Source organism: Mytilus trossulus, chromosome 1, assembly GCF_036588685.1.
Source record: "Mytilus trossulus isolate FHL-02 chromosome 1, PNRI_Mtr1.1.1.hap1, whole genome shotgun sequence".
Taxonomy (NCBI): domain Eukaryota; kingdom Metazoa; phylum Mollusca; class Bivalvia; order Mytilida; family Mytilidae; genus Mytilus; species Mytilus trossulus.
The window spans coordinates 71,354,741-71,374,207 of record NC_086373.1 but is presented as its reverse complement, the minus strand read 5'-3'; the positions used below and the strand labels follow the sequence as shown (position 1 = coordinate 71,374,207).

General features: G+C 30.9%; 2 protein-coding genes across 2 annotated transcripts; one reads left to right on the top strand and one right to left on the bottom strand.

The window, feature by feature from the left end:
* Window positions 1–306: 306 nt before the first annotated feature.
* Window positions 307–11,703, bottom strand: LOC134683945 (histone chaperone asf1b-A-like). Its single transcript, XM_063543259.1, has 4 exons — window positions 11,463–11,703; window positions 8,753–8,868; window positions 5,550–5,726; window positions 307–2,737 (listed from the first exon to the last, which is right to left on the bottom strand). Exons 1-4 carry the CDS (start codon window positions 11,569–11,571, stop codon window positions 2,498–2,500), a joined length of 642 nt encoding a protein of 213 aa, XP_063399329.1. The 5' UTR covers window positions 11,572–11,703; the 3' UTR covers window positions 307–2,497.
* A 281-nt stretch (window positions 11,704–11,984) lies between these two features.
* On the top strand, window positions 11,985–14,416 carry LOC134683957 (uncharacterized). Its single transcript, XM_063543267.1, has one exon. The coding sequence runs from the start codon at window positions 12,110–12,112 to the stop codon at window positions 12,716–12,718; it is 609 nt and encodes a 202-aa protein (XP_063399337.1). The 5' UTR covers window positions 11,985–12,109; the 3' UTR covers window positions 12,719–14,416.
* The last annotated feature ends 5,051 nt before the right edge of the window (window positions 14,417–19,467 follow it).

Below are 19,467 nucleotides of genomic sequence, written 5' to 3'. Positions count from 1 at the left end.
CTGGAATAATAACACAAACCTTGCACTACATGTACATTCCATAAGTATATAAAATATTGATGATCCTAAAAAGGATAAATTTTTTAGGGTTATCTTAGGCACTGGATAATTTTCAGTTTTGGTTCTTGGTGACGCAAAGAGCTTCTAATCTGGTCATTTCATTTTGATTTTGTTTAAATACCTCTCTGATGTTATTTTGATTGCAGATAAATATCAGAATCCGTGATACATTTGAAATGCATTTATTGAAAGATAAGCCTGTGTGATTGTATACTGACTGTAAATAATTGACAATAAATAAACATATAACAGACTTTAAGTGTATTTTTTTATTTTTCAGGATGTCAAAACATATAAATTATGATATAGATGTTTGCTAGTCACACATCTGTGTCTAAATGTTAATATAAATCACTAACATCAGAGTTACTCATAACAATGAAGTGAAGGTGGGATACAAATACATTCATTTAGGTTTCAGAACTGTCAAAGATGAATATGTATCAAAAATGTGTTATAAACCCTGTCTTAGGAACCGAACAGATCCTATTATAAGTCAAGAGTATTAAAACATGGATGAAAACTAACATTTTCGTGGAAATTAAACAAATATGATACAATCACTTCTATTATTATGTAATAATGTTACTAAAATATCTGTTAACCTTGCCCTATATAGTATTTTTTTCTTTAGTTATTTTCTATCAGCTTGTTTAAATTTATTCAAAGGGATTTTTTTTTTAAATTGGAATATCAGCAAACATTTAAAAGTAAGATAACATCATGATAGTATATTATAGGCAACAGTATGGCATTTGACAATCAGAATTATATGAGAAAAATCCATATTGTTTAACATTTTGTATGCCCCATCATGAAAAAATATGAAATGTACATTTCACAATAAAAACACTTTTTTGTCTCATATATTTAAATGAATTATCAGTGCCCCCTGCATATTTTGTAATGTACAAGTTCTGATAGTAAAAATAGTGTTCTCAAAGGAGATGTACAGTTATTGCAGCGTTCTCTGTTGTAAAGGTTTTCAAACCACAGCATCTTTTTATTAGCAAATAGACTATTCTATTTCATTTTGAATCTGTTTTAAAAACTGTCATATGTTGAAACAAAAATTATTGAGAGGACACTTGTGCTCCCCCCCCCCCCCCCCCCAAAAAAAAAGTAATGAAATACAATCTGTTTTAACAGACTACCTGTAGTATCAACATTTATAAGTTTACAACAAATGTGTTAATTCTAATGGAACAACAAATTGCAAGAAGTTTAGTACACTTGAATGAGTTTGAGTTTGGGTATTACATTTCAATACAACATAATAATTAAGACAGCACTAGTTCTGTAAAAATGACATATATACAAAAAGCACTAGAAGACATGCTTCTTATTGATGTACATATCTTAAATGTAAATCTTTATAATGGAAAGATATCTTAAATGTAAATCTTTATAATGGAAAGATATCTTAAATGTAAATCTTTATAATGGAAAGATATCTTAAATGTAAATCTTTATAATGGAAAGATATCGTAAATGTAAATCGTTATAATGGAAAGATGTCTTAAATGTAAATCTTTATAATGGAAAGATATCTTTATTCTCATAATTCTGCATGATTGCTGCCGAGCATGCTCAATATTAGTGAATTACATCTATAACAAAAACTCAGTTTGGTTTGTACATTTATAATTAACAAATGATGAGCTTAGAATAATTTTTTTTTAGAGGATAATGTCTTCAGGGTCCTCAAGAACACCAGGCAGGTCAGTACCTCAAAATACCAATAGCCCCTCCAGTTAATTGAGGTATATATATATATGCAATGGTTGCAAAAAAACATAATACTTTTAAAACAAAAATTACAGAATAGAAGATTAACATGAGGCTCCTAGGACCATGAATCCCTTTTCTATAAGTTGGCTGAGTAGTATCAGACAAATATTCTAATGGGAATTTTCTGTATAAGATATTATAGTGCCACAAATGAGAATCCTTAGCTTCTTTTAATCTTCCAAGCATCCAACAACAATAATTTAAAAAAAAACCCAGGCCACATTGTAGTTTCAGAAGAGATTACATTTTTAAAATTTGACAACTTAATAGGATAAGTAGTTTTATAAGAGAATATAAAAAAAGAAAAGAAAAAAAGAAGTTGATGATAAGGCTCAAAGAGAAAATTGATATAAGCCTTACCACAATATTTGAATAAATAGAATATTAATTAACTACATGTACATGTAACTTGTAAGCTAGGTAACGTGTGACCTTCCTTGTTTCTATGAAACAGATTATTTCATATCGTTGATACATACTACATGCACTATACAATAACATTATAATCCAGTGTCTCACAAGACGTTCTAAATAAATAGCTGCACATTTGCAAGTCCATCTCATCTTTCGTGTTTTCAAATCAAAATTCCACATTCCCTGCAAAACTTGACAATTTGAAGTAGTACAAGTTGATATAATACATTGTTCATTCCATTGGTATATCAGTACCCATAGTGTTACTTATACTGTCAGTATTAAATGCTGAAGGGGATGGTTTACTTGACAGAACATCCTTCATTAATCCTGCCGGAGACTGAAATTGATTTGATTCACTGTCCATATTCTGTACTGGAGGTACATTCTCTCCATTTTCTGCTGCATTGTCATCCCAGTCTATCTTAAATCTTGTTACCCTAGGTGATGTTGCTAAAATACTTCTTTCTAACTGAAAACAACAAAAATACACAAGTTTAAATCGTAAAGAAATATATGATAGCATTTGTAAAATTTGTACTTTGGATTTTAGAAACGTTTGTCTAAATATTATCTTTCCAAATTTACATTATTATCATTATTTTTGCTTACAGTAACTGAGATTTGAATCTTACCAAGAAAAAGAAGAAAAATTACAAATGAGGTGTGTGTCAATGCCAATGAATACAATATGCAACTTCAAACCAAATAACATTTAGGATATAATTGTATTGTATTTCAAGCTCTGACGGCATCAATTAGGGATTTGTTGGTCACAAATTAAGTTTACTGGCACTGCGTTAGCGGAGACAGTAACAGTAAACATGTATTTGCGACCATCAAATCCCCAATTGATGCCGTTGCCGATTAAAATATCCAGGTGTAATGATAAGTCGTTATACTAAGGCTATTTTTTTTATTTTTTTTCTGTAGACTTAGCTTTAATTTTTTATAACCATGCATTGGCAAGCTTGATAACTCGTCATTGTTTGTCAGTAACTAAATGTACAATGATGTCCCATACGGAACCTTCTGACCTTGTTTGTTTACATTAAAATTTCAATGGCGTCAAAATCACGTGATGTCAGTTCGTTATATCCAATCAAATTGCTCTACTGTCAATTAGGGGATTTTTCAGTCTACAGCAATTACGTTATTTCTTTCTGGGATATTGCTTCAAAATAGTTTGCAATAGTTCTGGGTTTTATTCAACAGGAAAACTCTTTTTTTGCCATCCCTTTTGACGTCATGGGAATTTTGTATGAATATTTACATACAGTCATGATGGTCAGAATATCGATCTTTTTATAATGAATAAAAACAAAATTCTATGAAAAATAAATGTAAATGGTTTCTTATTAACCAACTCTATATGCCTGTTCAAAATTATGGCATGGGCATCGTTTTTTCATATAGTTTTCCTTTCATTTTGGTTGAGCTTTTTTCGCGGGAAAATCGAGAAAGAGGTAAGGAGCATGTCATTTCTAAATTCCTAAAAATGCGTTTTACTTCACCTATATTGCCTGCCACAAGATTGATGACGCTGAATGGAATGTACTCAAAGCAATGGAGGCCGGAAATGGGATTTTGTGAAGTTCTAGAATGTTTTTAAATATTCGGAAGTTGGGATTGAAACGGGCATTAGAAAATTGGCATTTTTTTGGCAATAATTGAGAACAACAATGAAAACTTACCTTTAGAAATATTTTTTTATTCAAAAGTGCAGAAAAAACGTATTTTGCACTGTTTTTCTACGCCAGAAGTACCGTAGTGACATCAATGCGGAGTTTCCCCGTGTGTTAAGTTCAAACACAAATACCTAACGAACTGACAAGATGAACGATCTTAGACTACGGTAGGATACAATATTGTTATCTCTGTTCTAATGAAACTGAGGGCTATTCCAGAAAAAAAATGTATAGGGGGGTTGGAAGGCACATTGAAATAATAATACATGGGTGATGGGTATCAGAGAATTTTTCACACTATAATTCTTAATTATAATTGTCTGGGTGGCGGGTGCTGACAAAAACAGGCTTCCAACCCCACCCCCCCATACATTTTTTTCTGGAATAGCCCTGACATAAAACAACATTTAAACATGTATTATAAATCTGTCATATGCCGTCTGCGCTTGCACGTACGTTCCATAGCATCAATTGTCAATTGATGCCATGTAAATAAGTGACGTTATCCATTCAAAATTAATACAAAAGTTGTTGCATTAGAATGACCTATAGTACAACTAATAGTTCTCTTTCAACTGACTTAATCATGCTTATCACAAACTAATACTTGTAAACTATGCAAAAGTTTCAGTCAAAACACTGAGTAGACAGAGCAAATTGATTTTTCAAATATATATTCTAATTGGCCATTTCAGAATCTAATGCATCCTGGGTAATATTTTCAAAAGCGTAAACCAAAGGTTTAGATTGGTTTAAAACGTTATAAACAATGCAATTTCAACCATTAACGTAACGTTATTTTCAATTTGGTGTACGAACAATGAAATTACCCATGATGCTCTAGATTCTGAAAGACCAATTAAAGCAATGTCTGATGAAAATAGACGCATATAAACATATACGCAAATTTGTATATCATTAATTAAATTGACATCTTCCACAATATTGTTGAATTTTCACATTACAATTTAAAACATTTGATGTCATAATTAACAGTGATTGTAACATGCTGTCCTATAGTTATTCTGAGCATATCTAGCTAAGTCATGAGAGACAACTTAACCAAAATTGTAAATAGATCTAGTAGATTATGACCAGACCATAAAAATTATTAATCACAGATGTATCGTTCTACACAGAATACATGGGTTTTCATTGCAAATTCATGATGTCTATCCTCTTATTTTTGTGCTATGTTCACACTTCTTGTTCAGTGTAAAAAAAAAATTCTCTCACTAATGAAATATATGCACTAGGCAAATGTATAAGGTTGGTCAAATTTTCATGGTTTCTTTTTAATTATCCTAACGTGACATCACAAAAAAGGTGCACTTTCTACAATCTTAGAAAAAGAGGGATAAAAACTTTAGAGGAACAGATTGCACCACTTTAACTCAGGTATTACAATATTTCTTCACTCTCAACAGTTACTTTAATTTTTTTTGAAAGTGGGGCACGCCTAACACTTTAAATTTTTAAATTTAACAGTCTCAAGTAGAAAATAATTGTACCAGTTTAAACACTTGTTGCATTGGTGAAATCCATTTTTTTCTATAAGAAGTTATAAAGGATAGCTTTGTTTATACTTGCACATACTTTTTCAAACATGATATTTTCTGGTGGATTTTCTCTAATTTCTGGATCTGTATATTCATTGTTTACATAATATCCTACTCTAATAAATTCTTTGTTTCTATAGGAGCATGTCAACAGTACTACAGTTACACCTACAGCATCTTTGTATGGTATCTTTGATATATCTGGTGGTCCTGCCTTCAATGTACAAAATATCAAAGTAACATCATAATATACAATGCATATAGGTCAAATTGAGATTCGATATGGAAATGTGTCAAGGAGACACAATCTGACCAAAGAGCACAAAACAGCTGATGGCCACCAATGTGTAAAAGATAAATGTCTTCATCCTAGCAAAATCTAGCAGTCCATAGAATATATGAGAACATAAACCATAACATAAGCAAGTAACATTTTAAGTCAATTATCCCAAATAACAGTGTTCTCCCCAGGCCCTTAAAGGACCACGGGCCCGCGATGTATAATTTTCTACCGCGGTGGTATCGTTCTTGCCGCGATGTTTAAATTTTCTCCGTGGTGCTAAAGTTTTCAGTAAAAAAATCGTATTGAAATCGGTAAAGTTTCAGATGACTTCAACTTTACATCAAAATTGACCAGTTCTAACCAGTTTAATCCAGTATTGACAAGTAGATTGTTTACACCACGTGATCGATTTACCTGTTGAGGTTAACCTTGATGATTGGATTTAATCGATGTACATGATTCTTTTGAGTTTTAATTAATTAAGAGATCATAATTTTAATAACAGACTTGTGAGGGACAAGCAGACATTAGTTAATGAACCCTATTACGCCAGTCTCAAGTCAAAATAATTTGCCTTTTAGGAATTAATTGTGAAGTTACTTCCCCTGATTTTGCTAATTACAAATAAATGATCCTTACATATAATTTCTCATTGCAAATAAAAATAAAGTACAAATTGAATGCACAATTATATTAAAATGTTACATAAAGGATAAAAACATTCTTAGAACATACCAACAAAAATGTTTTGCAAATTATTTTTGAGAATCATACCATTATTGATGCACAGACATATTATGATAAATGGGTATGTTTTTGAGAAGAAGAAGATGTTTGACTGTTACAGGTATAAAAAGCCTACTGCTAGAACACTAATAAATTCCCATGCAGGACTATAGCTAGGAATGAACCATGTCAATAGATAACTCTTATAAAATTCTCTTTACGTCTGTAACAAAGTATTAACCATGTAAATAAATTTGTTGTCTAAAAGAATCACGTCTAAAACTATGGAAAAAAGTTTTTAATTTACTGAAGGTTCTATATCAAAATCTTGTTCAAAGTTCATTGTTATGGTGAAATCTAACATGGGGAATGTGTAGTGTAACTGTAACGGTTTATTTCTTCCTCTGTGATATTTTATCCTGAGGATAATTTATCACGGTAATTTTTTTCCAGGCATGGTATTTCACAGGTAGATTTTTTCCGGAGGAGTGAAAATCTATCTGTGTTATGCGGATAGTATGTACCGGTATATATTTGCCGTATCTTATTTCACAGAACCTTGTGAAATATACTCCCAATAACTAGTATGTAAGTTACTCACAATCAATATATACCTGATTTTAATTATAAAATGTTTCACAAAGGTAGAACAAATTTGCATAATTTATCAAAGGGAGGTAATTATGAGCAATTTATATTTTTAAAGATATTCAATATAATATATTTCTGAATCTATTTTATAGTGAAATTTTTCTTTGAATCTTATTTTTTATATATTCATTTATATAACAAGATGACTAACAACATATAAGTTTTTTAATAAGACAGATATTATTTCACAGGTAAATACTATCCAGCTGTTAAAATTGCTTTTGTGCCAATATATTGTTATGCTATAATTTATCTGAATTCCATATTACATGATAATCAACAACCACATCTTTATCCCAGACTATTTATATAGTTAAAAATATTAGCATAATCAAATTCTTCCATTACTGTTAACAGTAGTAATGCAATTATATTTCTACCTTTAATTAATATTTGTACTGAGATCTAAAAACAACTCACTTTTACATGTATTTCACTTATTTTATTTAAACATGATATTATTTCACAATTACGATCTTCCGAAATTATTTCTGGTTTTCTTTCTTATGTGTAATGATAATTTTCTTTTTAAAAGAATGAAATTTACTTGATTTTTTTCAGGAAATGTTTTCAATGATTATTTGTGAAATAATTCCCATGAAAACACTCTTTTTTTTCAAATTAGGTTTAATTCAAATACACTTTTATTATTTCATAGTATTTGTAAAGGATACGTTTTTTCTAATGACTATTCAATAAGTTAACCACCCAGATAGAATTTCACGGCAAAGGAAGAAATATCCCAGGGAAATATTTTCCTCCGGATAAAAAAATAACAACAATTACTGTGACATTTTTTCCTCCGGATCAAATTTCACCCGGATATAATTTTGCTTTACATAACTACACGTATCGGGACAAAATGGCTTGATCAAAATATAAGAAGTGACTTTTGCTTAAAGACTAATTGTGCTTTCTTTTATTTATTCTTCAAAGATATTAAAGTATACAAACTGTTTATTGATTTACTTTTTCTACCAATAATTTTCTGACCCAAAGTCCTACAACACAGTACCACAGTAAACAAAACAAAGGCAAACAGGTAATGACAAAAAGTAACAAGAAAAAAATAAGCGACGCAACGCGACACAAAATACTGTAAAATTCATTTCGTCACGCGTTACCCTGGTGCTATCCAAAAATCCTGGGGAGAACACTGCCCAAATTCAATTAGAAACAGGGTAATCAATGTCTACTACAAATAATGAAAGTAAATCCTGTGTTAGTTTTTAGGCTTTTGAGTTGGTCTTAATTTTTTTTAGATAAGATTGCATGAGTCATGGAATTGACTGCTTGTCAATTAAAATGTGCAGTACTTTATTATTTTAAGATAATGGTCACCAATTTTATCATAAGCTGACAGGATTTGTATCTGATTCTTCTTAAAGACTTCTATAATGTGACATGTGAATAAAAAAATCTTTTTGCAGTAACCCAAATAATATTCAATTTTGCTGATCTACAATTACTTCATTTACACCTGAATGCATAGACAAATGAAAAATATTATAAAATTGCATGACATATATATGATTTTCAATGTCTTGGTATTGTAAGGTAACATTTAATTATATCCTTACCTGGAAAACAAACATATGTTTTCCACCAGGTACAGGTCCTACCAATACTGAATCTAGTGTTTGATCATGATCTACACTCTCTGCTGAGCCAACATAAATTATTTTCCATTCCAAGTCTGAAAAATAAAGTAAAGGAATACATAAATAAAAGTTACTCCAAATTACTTATTTGCCTCAGAGTTTATAGTTTAATAAACATGGGTTTTTTTTCTGGTCGTGAATCTGTCTTTGAAATACCTGGTCAAGAGCAAAAGCCATGATTTGGTTTACCACTTCAAGTGCAACAAACTTTCTAAAAAAAATAAAGCTTTTATGCATTTCACCATGTCGGACTTACCCTCAATGTTTATTCACAGCTAATTTCCTAATGCTTGGCCCCCTTTTTTCTGAAGACTTTCACATATTTCAAGCGTTGTCATGAACTTGATATCTTCTCTGATTTTTTGTTTTTGTTAACTGTTCAATTAGTAAGGAACTTTAATCATTTTAACTGTAAATGTTACTTATTGTTGTCGACAATATTCTACTTTCGTTTTTGACTTTCATTCTCTGTACACCATGTGGGCTTTGAAAATGTAACTACAAAAGGTACTGTTTTTCAGATTCTTAACAACATTATATATTATACTTTCTTTTATTTGACTGATATTACTTCATGACATGCTATTGTCATCTTTCCCGACTTTCTTCGCTTTCTTGAAGCCAAAACAGTGATTGCTTCATATTGTTAATGACCATCGGAACACCTCTCTTGTTATCCTTGCATACATACAATACATTCCGACTTTAAAACAACCAATCAGTGACCTGAATTAACATGAACTATATTTAATCAAAGGTAAAAACTGATTTGACATCCTTGTTTATCCCGACCTCAACTTTGATGCAATACATTTTAAAAGGATTTTTCTTTTTGAATTAAAATTTTTGTCCATGAAGTAGCCAGTACTTGGAGTCATGGTAATGGTGGATTTCAGTCATTCAAGTACTTCTTTTCAATTTGCCACCTGGGCTAACCAAAACTGAGTAAAAAGATCGCCAAGGTCAATTTCTGGTTGCCATTGGCAACTCGGCGACCGTTAATTTTTTTCCCTGAAGGAAGAGATGGATTTCATTGAGACACATTTCCTCTGACACCATACTTTCAGAAAAATTTGTGATATGTCATATGAAATATAAAATTTTGTATATATATTTCTAAAATTGTTATTAAACATGTTAAAACAACCTTTTTTCCATAGAAAATAACCGAATATGGAGACCTTTTCTATCTATCTGTATCTCATATGCTTTCTCACATGCTTAGGCGTAATGCCCCGCAGTTTAATACTCTTTGTTTCAAAATTTGCCAAATTGTACCATGATTTTTTTTAAAACTTACAAGACCAGTTTTACTAAATTGTTTATACATTGCTGGTATCTGTCTCTGTATGTTACACAGTGCATGATCAAATCGCGGATATATTTCAAGGTTGTGATGAAAATAGGTTATGCGCAGTATTGGCGGTCACAGTGGATACCACTGTATATATTTTCATAGCGATTCATGGAACATGAAGTTTCAAACAGTCTGACAGTGACAAAGGCAACCTGGGTTTTGCTTTAACTGTTTTGAATGCGTTTCCTTCGCCTCATTCAGTGTGCATAAACTTAGGTGAAATGCATTCAATATAAATTAATAAACTTAGATGAAATTCTAATTATTATACCTTTAAATTTATTTAAAGGCACTGGCTACGGTTACATGGAAATGTAACAATAACAAAAATATTATTGTTACATTGGAGACTAAATGCCGGAATGCATGGTTGGGTAAGGACCTGTTTAATTACGAATGTTACAATAATTATTCAGGCTACGGTTACATTGTGTAATTGTTACATGAAAAACAGCAATGTACGATGGGACTAATATGTACTAAATAGTAAAAGTTGAAGACATTTATTTTATATTTACAATACATACATTTATTAAATACAATTTATTTACTGTATTTTTTTTATATTTACAATGACAATTTCTACACATCCAGTAAGTGGTTTGTAAAGTCCGACACATTTTTGATGAACGAAATTCCGTCCTCCACGAATACGCGTACATACAAAAGTTCTAAGTCATGATTTAAGTTACGATTAGCAAACTTTGCTTTTGATGTATCAATTTGCGTCAAGTTGTATGCAGTATGAAATTCATGTCTTGCCGATATTGTTTCAGTTTCGTTTCAACGTAACTCAGATTAAATTTTTTTCACCTTAAACAAAATTGGTTCAAAGTATATTAATGTCAGTAATAAGAGTAGGTGTGCAGTTAAATACTTAAAAAAAGGAAACCATTGAACTATATCAAAACCGTTAATACGTAAAACTATTCAAGTTATACACCATTTGTTGAATAACAATATTTATTATTTATCAGTATTACAAGTATTGTTAAGTACATATGAAAGAATTAAGCAATACAACTATAGAAAATTTAAGTTTAATGAATCTAGCGTACACTGGTGGGTGGATGTTTTCATGTAACAATAACGTAATGTAACCGTAGCCTCAGTAATTATTGTTACATTCGTAATTAATCAGTTTCTCGCCCAACTTTGTATTCCGGCAATTAGTCTCCAATGTAACAATAATATTTTTATTATTGTTACATTTCCATGTAACCGTAGCCAGTGCCTTAGTTAAATAGTTAGGTATCAATTTCTTATTCTTACCCTCTGGGAGATCCTCAAGACACTCAAATGTAATTTCAAACTGAAAAGGGTTGAAAAATGGTGATGGATTGTCAAGTACCCTAACATTGCAAATGTTAACTTTAGCCATTGTTCTATTTATTGCTGAACAATCTCAACTCGACTGACGGCTTTAGTTTCTTTTTCCCTAATGGCGCCAAAGGCATAACCTAAACACAAATGTAAAGAACAAAATGATTGGATCACCATTTTTTACTAGTTGTGCAATACGACATTTCATTGGTTTAAATTTAGAGCACCTGTTTCCGTTTCTAGTTTCGTTTTCACCTTTTGTAGAGTGTTCATCAGCGTCAATGAAATGAAACCTCGTTCACATAACAGCATTTTAAACAAAGCAATCCAATTGTAGAAATCTATCATCCCTATGAATAAACATATCTTGAACACATAAAATATCTGAATTTTGTTGATAGGAAGATTAAAAAGATATTTTCATAGTCAAGGCAATTTTTATCGAGGCTTTGAAAGTAAACATTTTCATTAAATCAACCCTTTACTAGGTCTAGTTTCACTTTACTATCTGCCAACTGTACAACAAAACACAAAACACAACTCAATATGGGATTAGCTCTACTTTTCGTTTGATCAGTCGACACTAAACCTGTAAAATGGTCAGTAAACTAACTATCCAAGAGGCTAACAAACATTTGCATGCTATGCATCTTCATTCTACCTATTTAGAAAACAGTCTCCAAGAATGCAGGGAAATTATGCAAAATAATGAAGAGAGATACTGTTCCCAAATACAAAAGCTTCGTAAAGAAAAGGATGAAAAAATCAGTGAACTGACAAATAAGATGAAAAACACAGAAGTAGAAAAACATAAACTTGAAGAAAAATTAAAAGAGAAAGAAAATGAAGTAAAACTTTTAAAAGGACGTTTATCAGCAGTCAAACAAATCTTTCAGTTTTTGCCAGGTTTGAGGAGTTTTCTTGGTGTAATTGAAAATGCTAGACAGCTAGTCAAAGAGGATGGTGCTGATAATGAATTTATTCCAAATGACATTTCAATAAAAGCAATGAATAAGCAGGTACCATCAATAGCTAAACATAACATTCCAAATGGCAAATTGAGAAACTTGTCAATATCAGAAGATTCTGATGATGAAGAAATTACAGGAATGAACACAGAGACAAATGCAAATCCAGACATGACCGTGAAATCAGCCAAAGACAACAGGTTAAACGATTTCAAAACTTCTGAAGTGTATTTATAAAATTGTCCACTCATCATTATTGACTCATGTTTTGCTGCATGTTCATTTATACAATTATACATGTCCATGAATTTACAATTCATATGACACATTCTTGATTTAATTTGCCTTGCTTTTGTTTATTAGTTTACTGGAATTCATTATTATCATGTATTTTGTGAAACTATAATCTCATAAGGTATACTTTGATATTTTTCTGGTGTTTGCCTTTTTTGCATAATAAGTGTACATGTCTATTACATTTTTTTCCAAAGTTTAAATGAGTGTTCCCACAGTTAAGATTTATACAGCATATTGAAAATAGTAATGAGAATTATAGTAGTGCTTGAAACTTTTTTTAAATGTAAACCTTAAAAAAATGAATATTTATAGGTTTTTATTACATTACATAGGAATACAATTTTATTGTAAATCACTTACAATGAATGATGCCACAAGTGAAGTTAGTAAAATATAACAATAAACATAAGAATGTTTTTCTTTCTCAAATATCAATTAATGAATTATATCTGATTAAGATATACATTGTAGTTTGACCATTGAATTTAATAAAAAAAAATCAATATGTAGGTAAAAGGACTATTTGTGCTTCTGGTTTGACCTTTATAGTGATTATATTCCTTAACAAATCTAAAGAGTTTTTTAATGATTGACACAGTACTTAGTGCATCAAATAAGAGCATTGTTAGATCCTTGTATGGAAACACAGGCACTTGTCTCAAAATGTTTATCCCTATATATACCTTAATATAACGTTATATTAAGGTATTTAAGGGGGAAAAAATCTGAGACAAGTTCCAAGTATGCAAAGCAATTTTGACTCCTAAGTGATTAATTAATCTGGATGGTTTTTAAACTATCAGAAAAATTATGTAACTTTTTTTATAGAATTTTCACAAAATTGAACAGCTAATTGAACTACATCCAATCATTACAAATACTGTAAATTCAGAAATTATTGAAATGTATTTATTATTGGGGAAAATGTTCCAGGGTAATAATCACAATAACTTAAACTTACTTTTTGAATTTTCTTATAGATTTTTCTCAATATTGCAGAAATTAGACATGTTAGAATTGCATTTTAGTCTACCAATTGTAATAATAAATGGCACACAATAATTTCTGAATTTTCAGTACTTGTATAAATATTCATATATTCCTTTCATACTATGAAGTCAACTCAAACAGGTGCTAAGGGCTGTCTTGAACAATTAATTGCACTGAGATAAGGTGATGTGATGGAGATGTTGAACATCAATGATCATGATGATAGTACTGTTCCTTTGCTTTTTGTGGGTTTTTTTCCCTGTGATTTTTCTGATTTTGTGTTGGATGGATACCTCATCCTTCTTCTTTTTTTTTATTATTATTATTATATACTGTATAATCTTGTTTATTATGCATTTATAGTTTATGCTTTTGAGAAATGAGAGATTTTGAATTTATTTAAAGTTTATTGAATTTGTTCTTGTTAATTGATTACATTGTTTTATTCAGAAGAAAGGTTGTTTACACATTATAAAATGGGTTGTTACATATTTATTTCATTGGGTATTGATATACCATTTTTGACCAGACAAATTGGAGGTGAATTTATTAATAATATGATATACAGCAATTTACATCTAAATGTCATCTTGTATTGGTTATTATACATGTACCTTTTGATAATTATTTATAAAAATATTAGCATATGCAGGTAATTAATTTTTTTTGCTCACCTGGCCTACAGGCATCCGGCATTATCCATCTTCCTTGTCTGATAAAAATCTTCTTCTCTGAAACTACTGGCCCAAGGTTAACCAAACTTGGCCAAAATTGTCATTGGCCCAGTATCTAGTTAAATGTGTCCAATGAAACCAAACCATTTAGAGCAAATCTGACATAGGTGAAATTGTTCATCAGGTCAAGATCTCTCTGCCCTGAAATTTTCAGACATATTAGACATCCTATTGTTGGCTTGCTATCCCTGAATTGGTAATTTTAAGAGAAAAAAAAACAGTTTTTTGTTTAGCCTGGGAATTTTGTCGCAGAAAGCTCCACATAGGGATATTGATTGGGAGGCATTAATCTTCTTAACAGCTTTATATTTTAGAAGGTGGAATACCTGGATGCTTCATACTTTGTTTATAGATGCCTTATGTTACTAGGTTTCTGTCTGTCATATGTACAGTCCATTGTCCCTGACCTCATTTCATGGTTCAGTGAATACTTGGAAAAAAAAGTAAAGGCTTTTATGTAATGTTTATTTCTTTCTTATTAGTAATATGACAAAAAGGATAAATATATTAAGTATCTGCATACATTGCAAGGTTCTCATGCCCGTCAGACAGGTTTCATTTATCCTCGACCTCATTTCAAGGATCAGTAAACAAAGATAAGTTTATGTGGCCAAGTCCATATATCAGATACTGTAAGCAATAGGTTAATTTACTCGATTATATTTGGAGTATGGAATGATTGTGAGGTGAACATGTCCTACTGGCAGAAGTCATCTAACCTTGACCTATTTTAATTGTTCAGAGGTCAAAGTTAAGTTTTTTTAGTTTTGGTCTTTTCATGCTCCAACTGTAGTGGAGGTGGCATAGAGTTTTACCCTTGTACGTCTGTTAGTCCCAAAGTTGGTTTCCAATCTCTAACTTTAGTTTGCCTCAACCATATGATATGAAACTTATACACAATGCTTATTACCACAAAATACAGATCAAGTTTAAATTTTGGTAGCATCATTTAAACTGTTCTAGAATTATGCCCCTTTACAAATGAAAAAATAGAAATTTTTCGTTTCTGTTCTCTTTCTACAATTACCCTCAACTACTCAAAATGTACTGAAACTTATACATAATGTTAATTACCACAAAGCGCAGATCAAGATTGAATTTGGTTACTTTTAAGAGTTCCAGAGTTATGCAAATAACAAATGGAAAAATTTGCTGAATTTTCCATTTCTGTTATCTTACTTTAGTTTGCCTCAACCAAATATTATGAAACTTTCATACAATGATTATTATAACAAAATATGGAACAAGTTTGAATTTCGGTGGTGTCAATTTAACTGTTCTAGAGAAATGCCTCTTTACAAATGGATAAAATAGCTGAATTTTTAGTTTCTGATCTCTAACTTAAGTTAGCCTCAACCAAATGTTATGAACTTGTACACATTGTTTATTACCACTCAAGTTTTTCAAGTCACAAAATAATGACAAACTTGTCAAGAAAATTACGTAACTTGTTCTAGGTGCAGGAATCTTATATCTGTTCTAAAAATATAAATGATTTAAAAGTAATTGTTAAAATTTGAGTTATCTTCCTTTGTCCATAATTGTAGTTGAATCAACTACAACCAATGCTTTATACAATGCAATGTTCAATGAAAAAAATAAATCAATAATTGCCTGTCGGTGCTTACAAGCACTTTGATTAATTTTCTGCAGTTTTGCATTGCATATGTGTCAGTACGAGCGGGGTCACCATATGTGTCCCATGGACACATTTCCCATTATTTTCTAATACTGTATGCAATAGATCAACTGTATTTGGTGTATGGAAATATATATGATGTACATGACAATCTCTCAGGGTTTCTTTGACCTTTACCTCATTTTTAAAGGCAGTGCTTTAAGGCCTGACTTTTAAGTCATGAGGTACATCTTTTCATACGCGACATCCAAAAAATCTATCTAGGGGGTCTTTTGGCCAGAAATAGATCCGTAAATGTTCAATTTTCTCCTTTCCTTTTCATTGTATGATATGGTTTTTGTTTATTTCATTTACATTGGGAAATAAAGAAAAGATCGGTGTGTATTGTTCGTTTTAAAAAACTTGTTATAAATGTGTATTTTGCATTAAAAGCAGTCAACCTGATTACAAACTATCATTTATATTTGTATTCCGTGTGGAAAGAGGTCGGGTCAATTTCGAGTGTTAACTTGCATCTAAAGATTTTTTAATAAGTTCAGACGTTGATATAACAATAAAAGGTCGATTGAACATGATTGATATTGCATTTTCTATAATTCAAAGCGGAATTGGGGTTATGAACGAGATACATTTTGTACTGTAAGCGTTTTCAATTTCGTTAGTTATGTATGTTGTGTACGTATTATCCTGGTTCCCGCTACTACGTTCCGGGAATTAGCTATTTGATATATGTGTAACATTCCGATCCGGTACCAGTCAATCTACGCGTGTATGTGTGTATGACACAGTACGTTCTAGTTGCTGTTGGGAGAATTTTGATTAAATTCCAAATGCTCATAGAATAAGAAATATAATCTAAACCGAATTATGTACCTCCTTCTGAGTAATTTATTGCAATATAAATATAAATCCCTTTTGACAAGAGAAATCTCACTTTTGTCAGAAATATTGTTTTTCACATGTGCAACTTAGGTAATCACGTGTGGCGGTCATATTGGTTTGTTTACAAATTCGTGAAGAAGCCACTAGAACTATGACCTAATCATTGATAGTCTTCCAAAAACGTTAACTTTATGCAATACTATTTTATCAATCATGATTATTTTCATAAATTTAAATTTGATTATTTAAGGAAATAAAATTATAACAATTACGATTTTAGATTAGAGATTCTACATAGACATGCTTTGATCTATTTATAGCCAAATTAGTTTACCTGTGTGAAAATGTAAATAATGGATATTAATTTGTTTACTAAACAAGTAAAGACAAACTATGGATGGAAGATGATAATTCACATAAATATTTCAGGACATTTGATTTATTTTAAAGAATATAGGATTTAAAAACTGCAAGTGCAAACAAATTTAATCATTACATAATCAGATAATCAGCTGATAATTTTTTACGCAAACATCGCAAACATCTTGGTGATGTAACTGATAAAAACCACTTCATCAATCCTCCAGCCCTTTCACATATTAAGCAATAGATGTACTTATTATTGTAGAATATTCAATGAATATAGATTCATCCGGTAATCGGATATTTGTAGCTGAGTATTTTGGGGTACAAGTCAAATCGGCACCCATAGAAAAATCAATGCGGCACTTGGTTAAATCGGCATCTAGTCAATCCGGCATCCACTAATATTTGATATAATATATGGGACTGAGACTATTATGCTAATTTATTGACATAATACTTGTTGTAACATATAATATTTTTGTATGCAATTAAATCATTTAAAGGACTATGTACTATTCTTACACAAATAAATAAACCCTGGTCAGCTAGCTACGTGTTCATCTTTTCTACCAATTTAATAACTAGAATCATGCAAACAGACTTAAGAAAAAGGCATGTAAGTTCATTATACAAATATGACACTTTTTCTAGACAATCCAGATCGTGCAAAATACTTTGCTAAAAATTGTTATGATTAAAATTGTTGTTGCGCACTAAAAAAACACTTGGGAACTTTCAAAAGTTGTTGGGTATTTATGTAACAAGTCTTACCATCTTTATGTCCCATTTATGGGCATTATGTTTTCTGGTCTCTCTGTTCCTTCCTGCTTCAGGTTGAAGTTCATGGTCGAGGTATTTTTTTATGAAGTTGAAATCCAATCAACTCGAAACTCAGTAGACATGTGTTCCTTATGATATAATCTTTCTAATTTTACTGCCAAATTAAAGATTTTACATAATTTTCACAGTCCACTGAACATAGAAAATGATTGTACGGATGGGAAATCCATGACTTATGACACATTCTTGTTTGAAGAAAAAAACAACATCATAACGATAATGGAACAAAGCAGCCTGTGTTATATAGTGGGGCTGTTTTTATGGTAATTCTGTCGAAGAATAGAAGTTCCTTCATAATATAAGTTCCAAATGGTAAAACTATTCTGGAATATTTATTTGTATTGTAGTCCTGTAATATTATGTTGTCATTTCAATGTTATATTTAACTGTGCCATTAAAGTGCGAGGTTTGGCATGCCATAAAACCAGGTTCAACCCACCACTTTTATTCCCCTTTAAAAGTGTCCTGTACCAAGTCAGGAAGATGGTCATTGTTATATTATTGTTCTTTTCTCTGTGTGTTGCATTTTAACGTTGAGTCGTTTGCGTTTTCTCTTATTTTTGAGATATTGAGATAAGATGTGGCAAGGTACTTCTCTATCCCAAATTCATGTATTTGGTTTTCATGTTATATTTGTTATTCTCGTGGTGTTTTGTCTGATGCTTGGTCCGTTTCTGTGTGTGTTGCGTTTCGGTGTTGTGTTGTTGTTTTCCTCTTATATTTAATGCGTTTCGCTCTGTTTTGGTTTGTTACCCCGATTTTGTTTTTTGTCCATGGATTTATGAGTTTTGAACAGCGGTATACTACTGTTGCCTTTATTTCCACAGGAAGAAATAATACAATAAATGTTCCTAACGGAATAAATAGTATAGAATATTTTGTTCCAACAGGTACAGGTATTATGACATTGTTTATAATAAAGTTTCCACTGGAACTTCTGTTAGGTGGAACAAATACACGTTGACACCTCCTCAGAGCAATCAGCTCTTTGATTTGTATATGGTGAGAGTCGTATACTAGATTTTATTTTTATATAAATAAATTTATATTGTGTAATTTAAGAATTTGTATTTTGCCAAAGGATGCATAAATGAAAGTGGTGCAATCCATTGTGCTTTGATATATAGATTTGAATTACAATTGTAAATGATATTGTAATGCATATAAAAATAAGGAGATATATTCATGATATTTAGTGAGTTTAGCAAACTTAAGTGCATAAGAAATGGTTTTTTTTA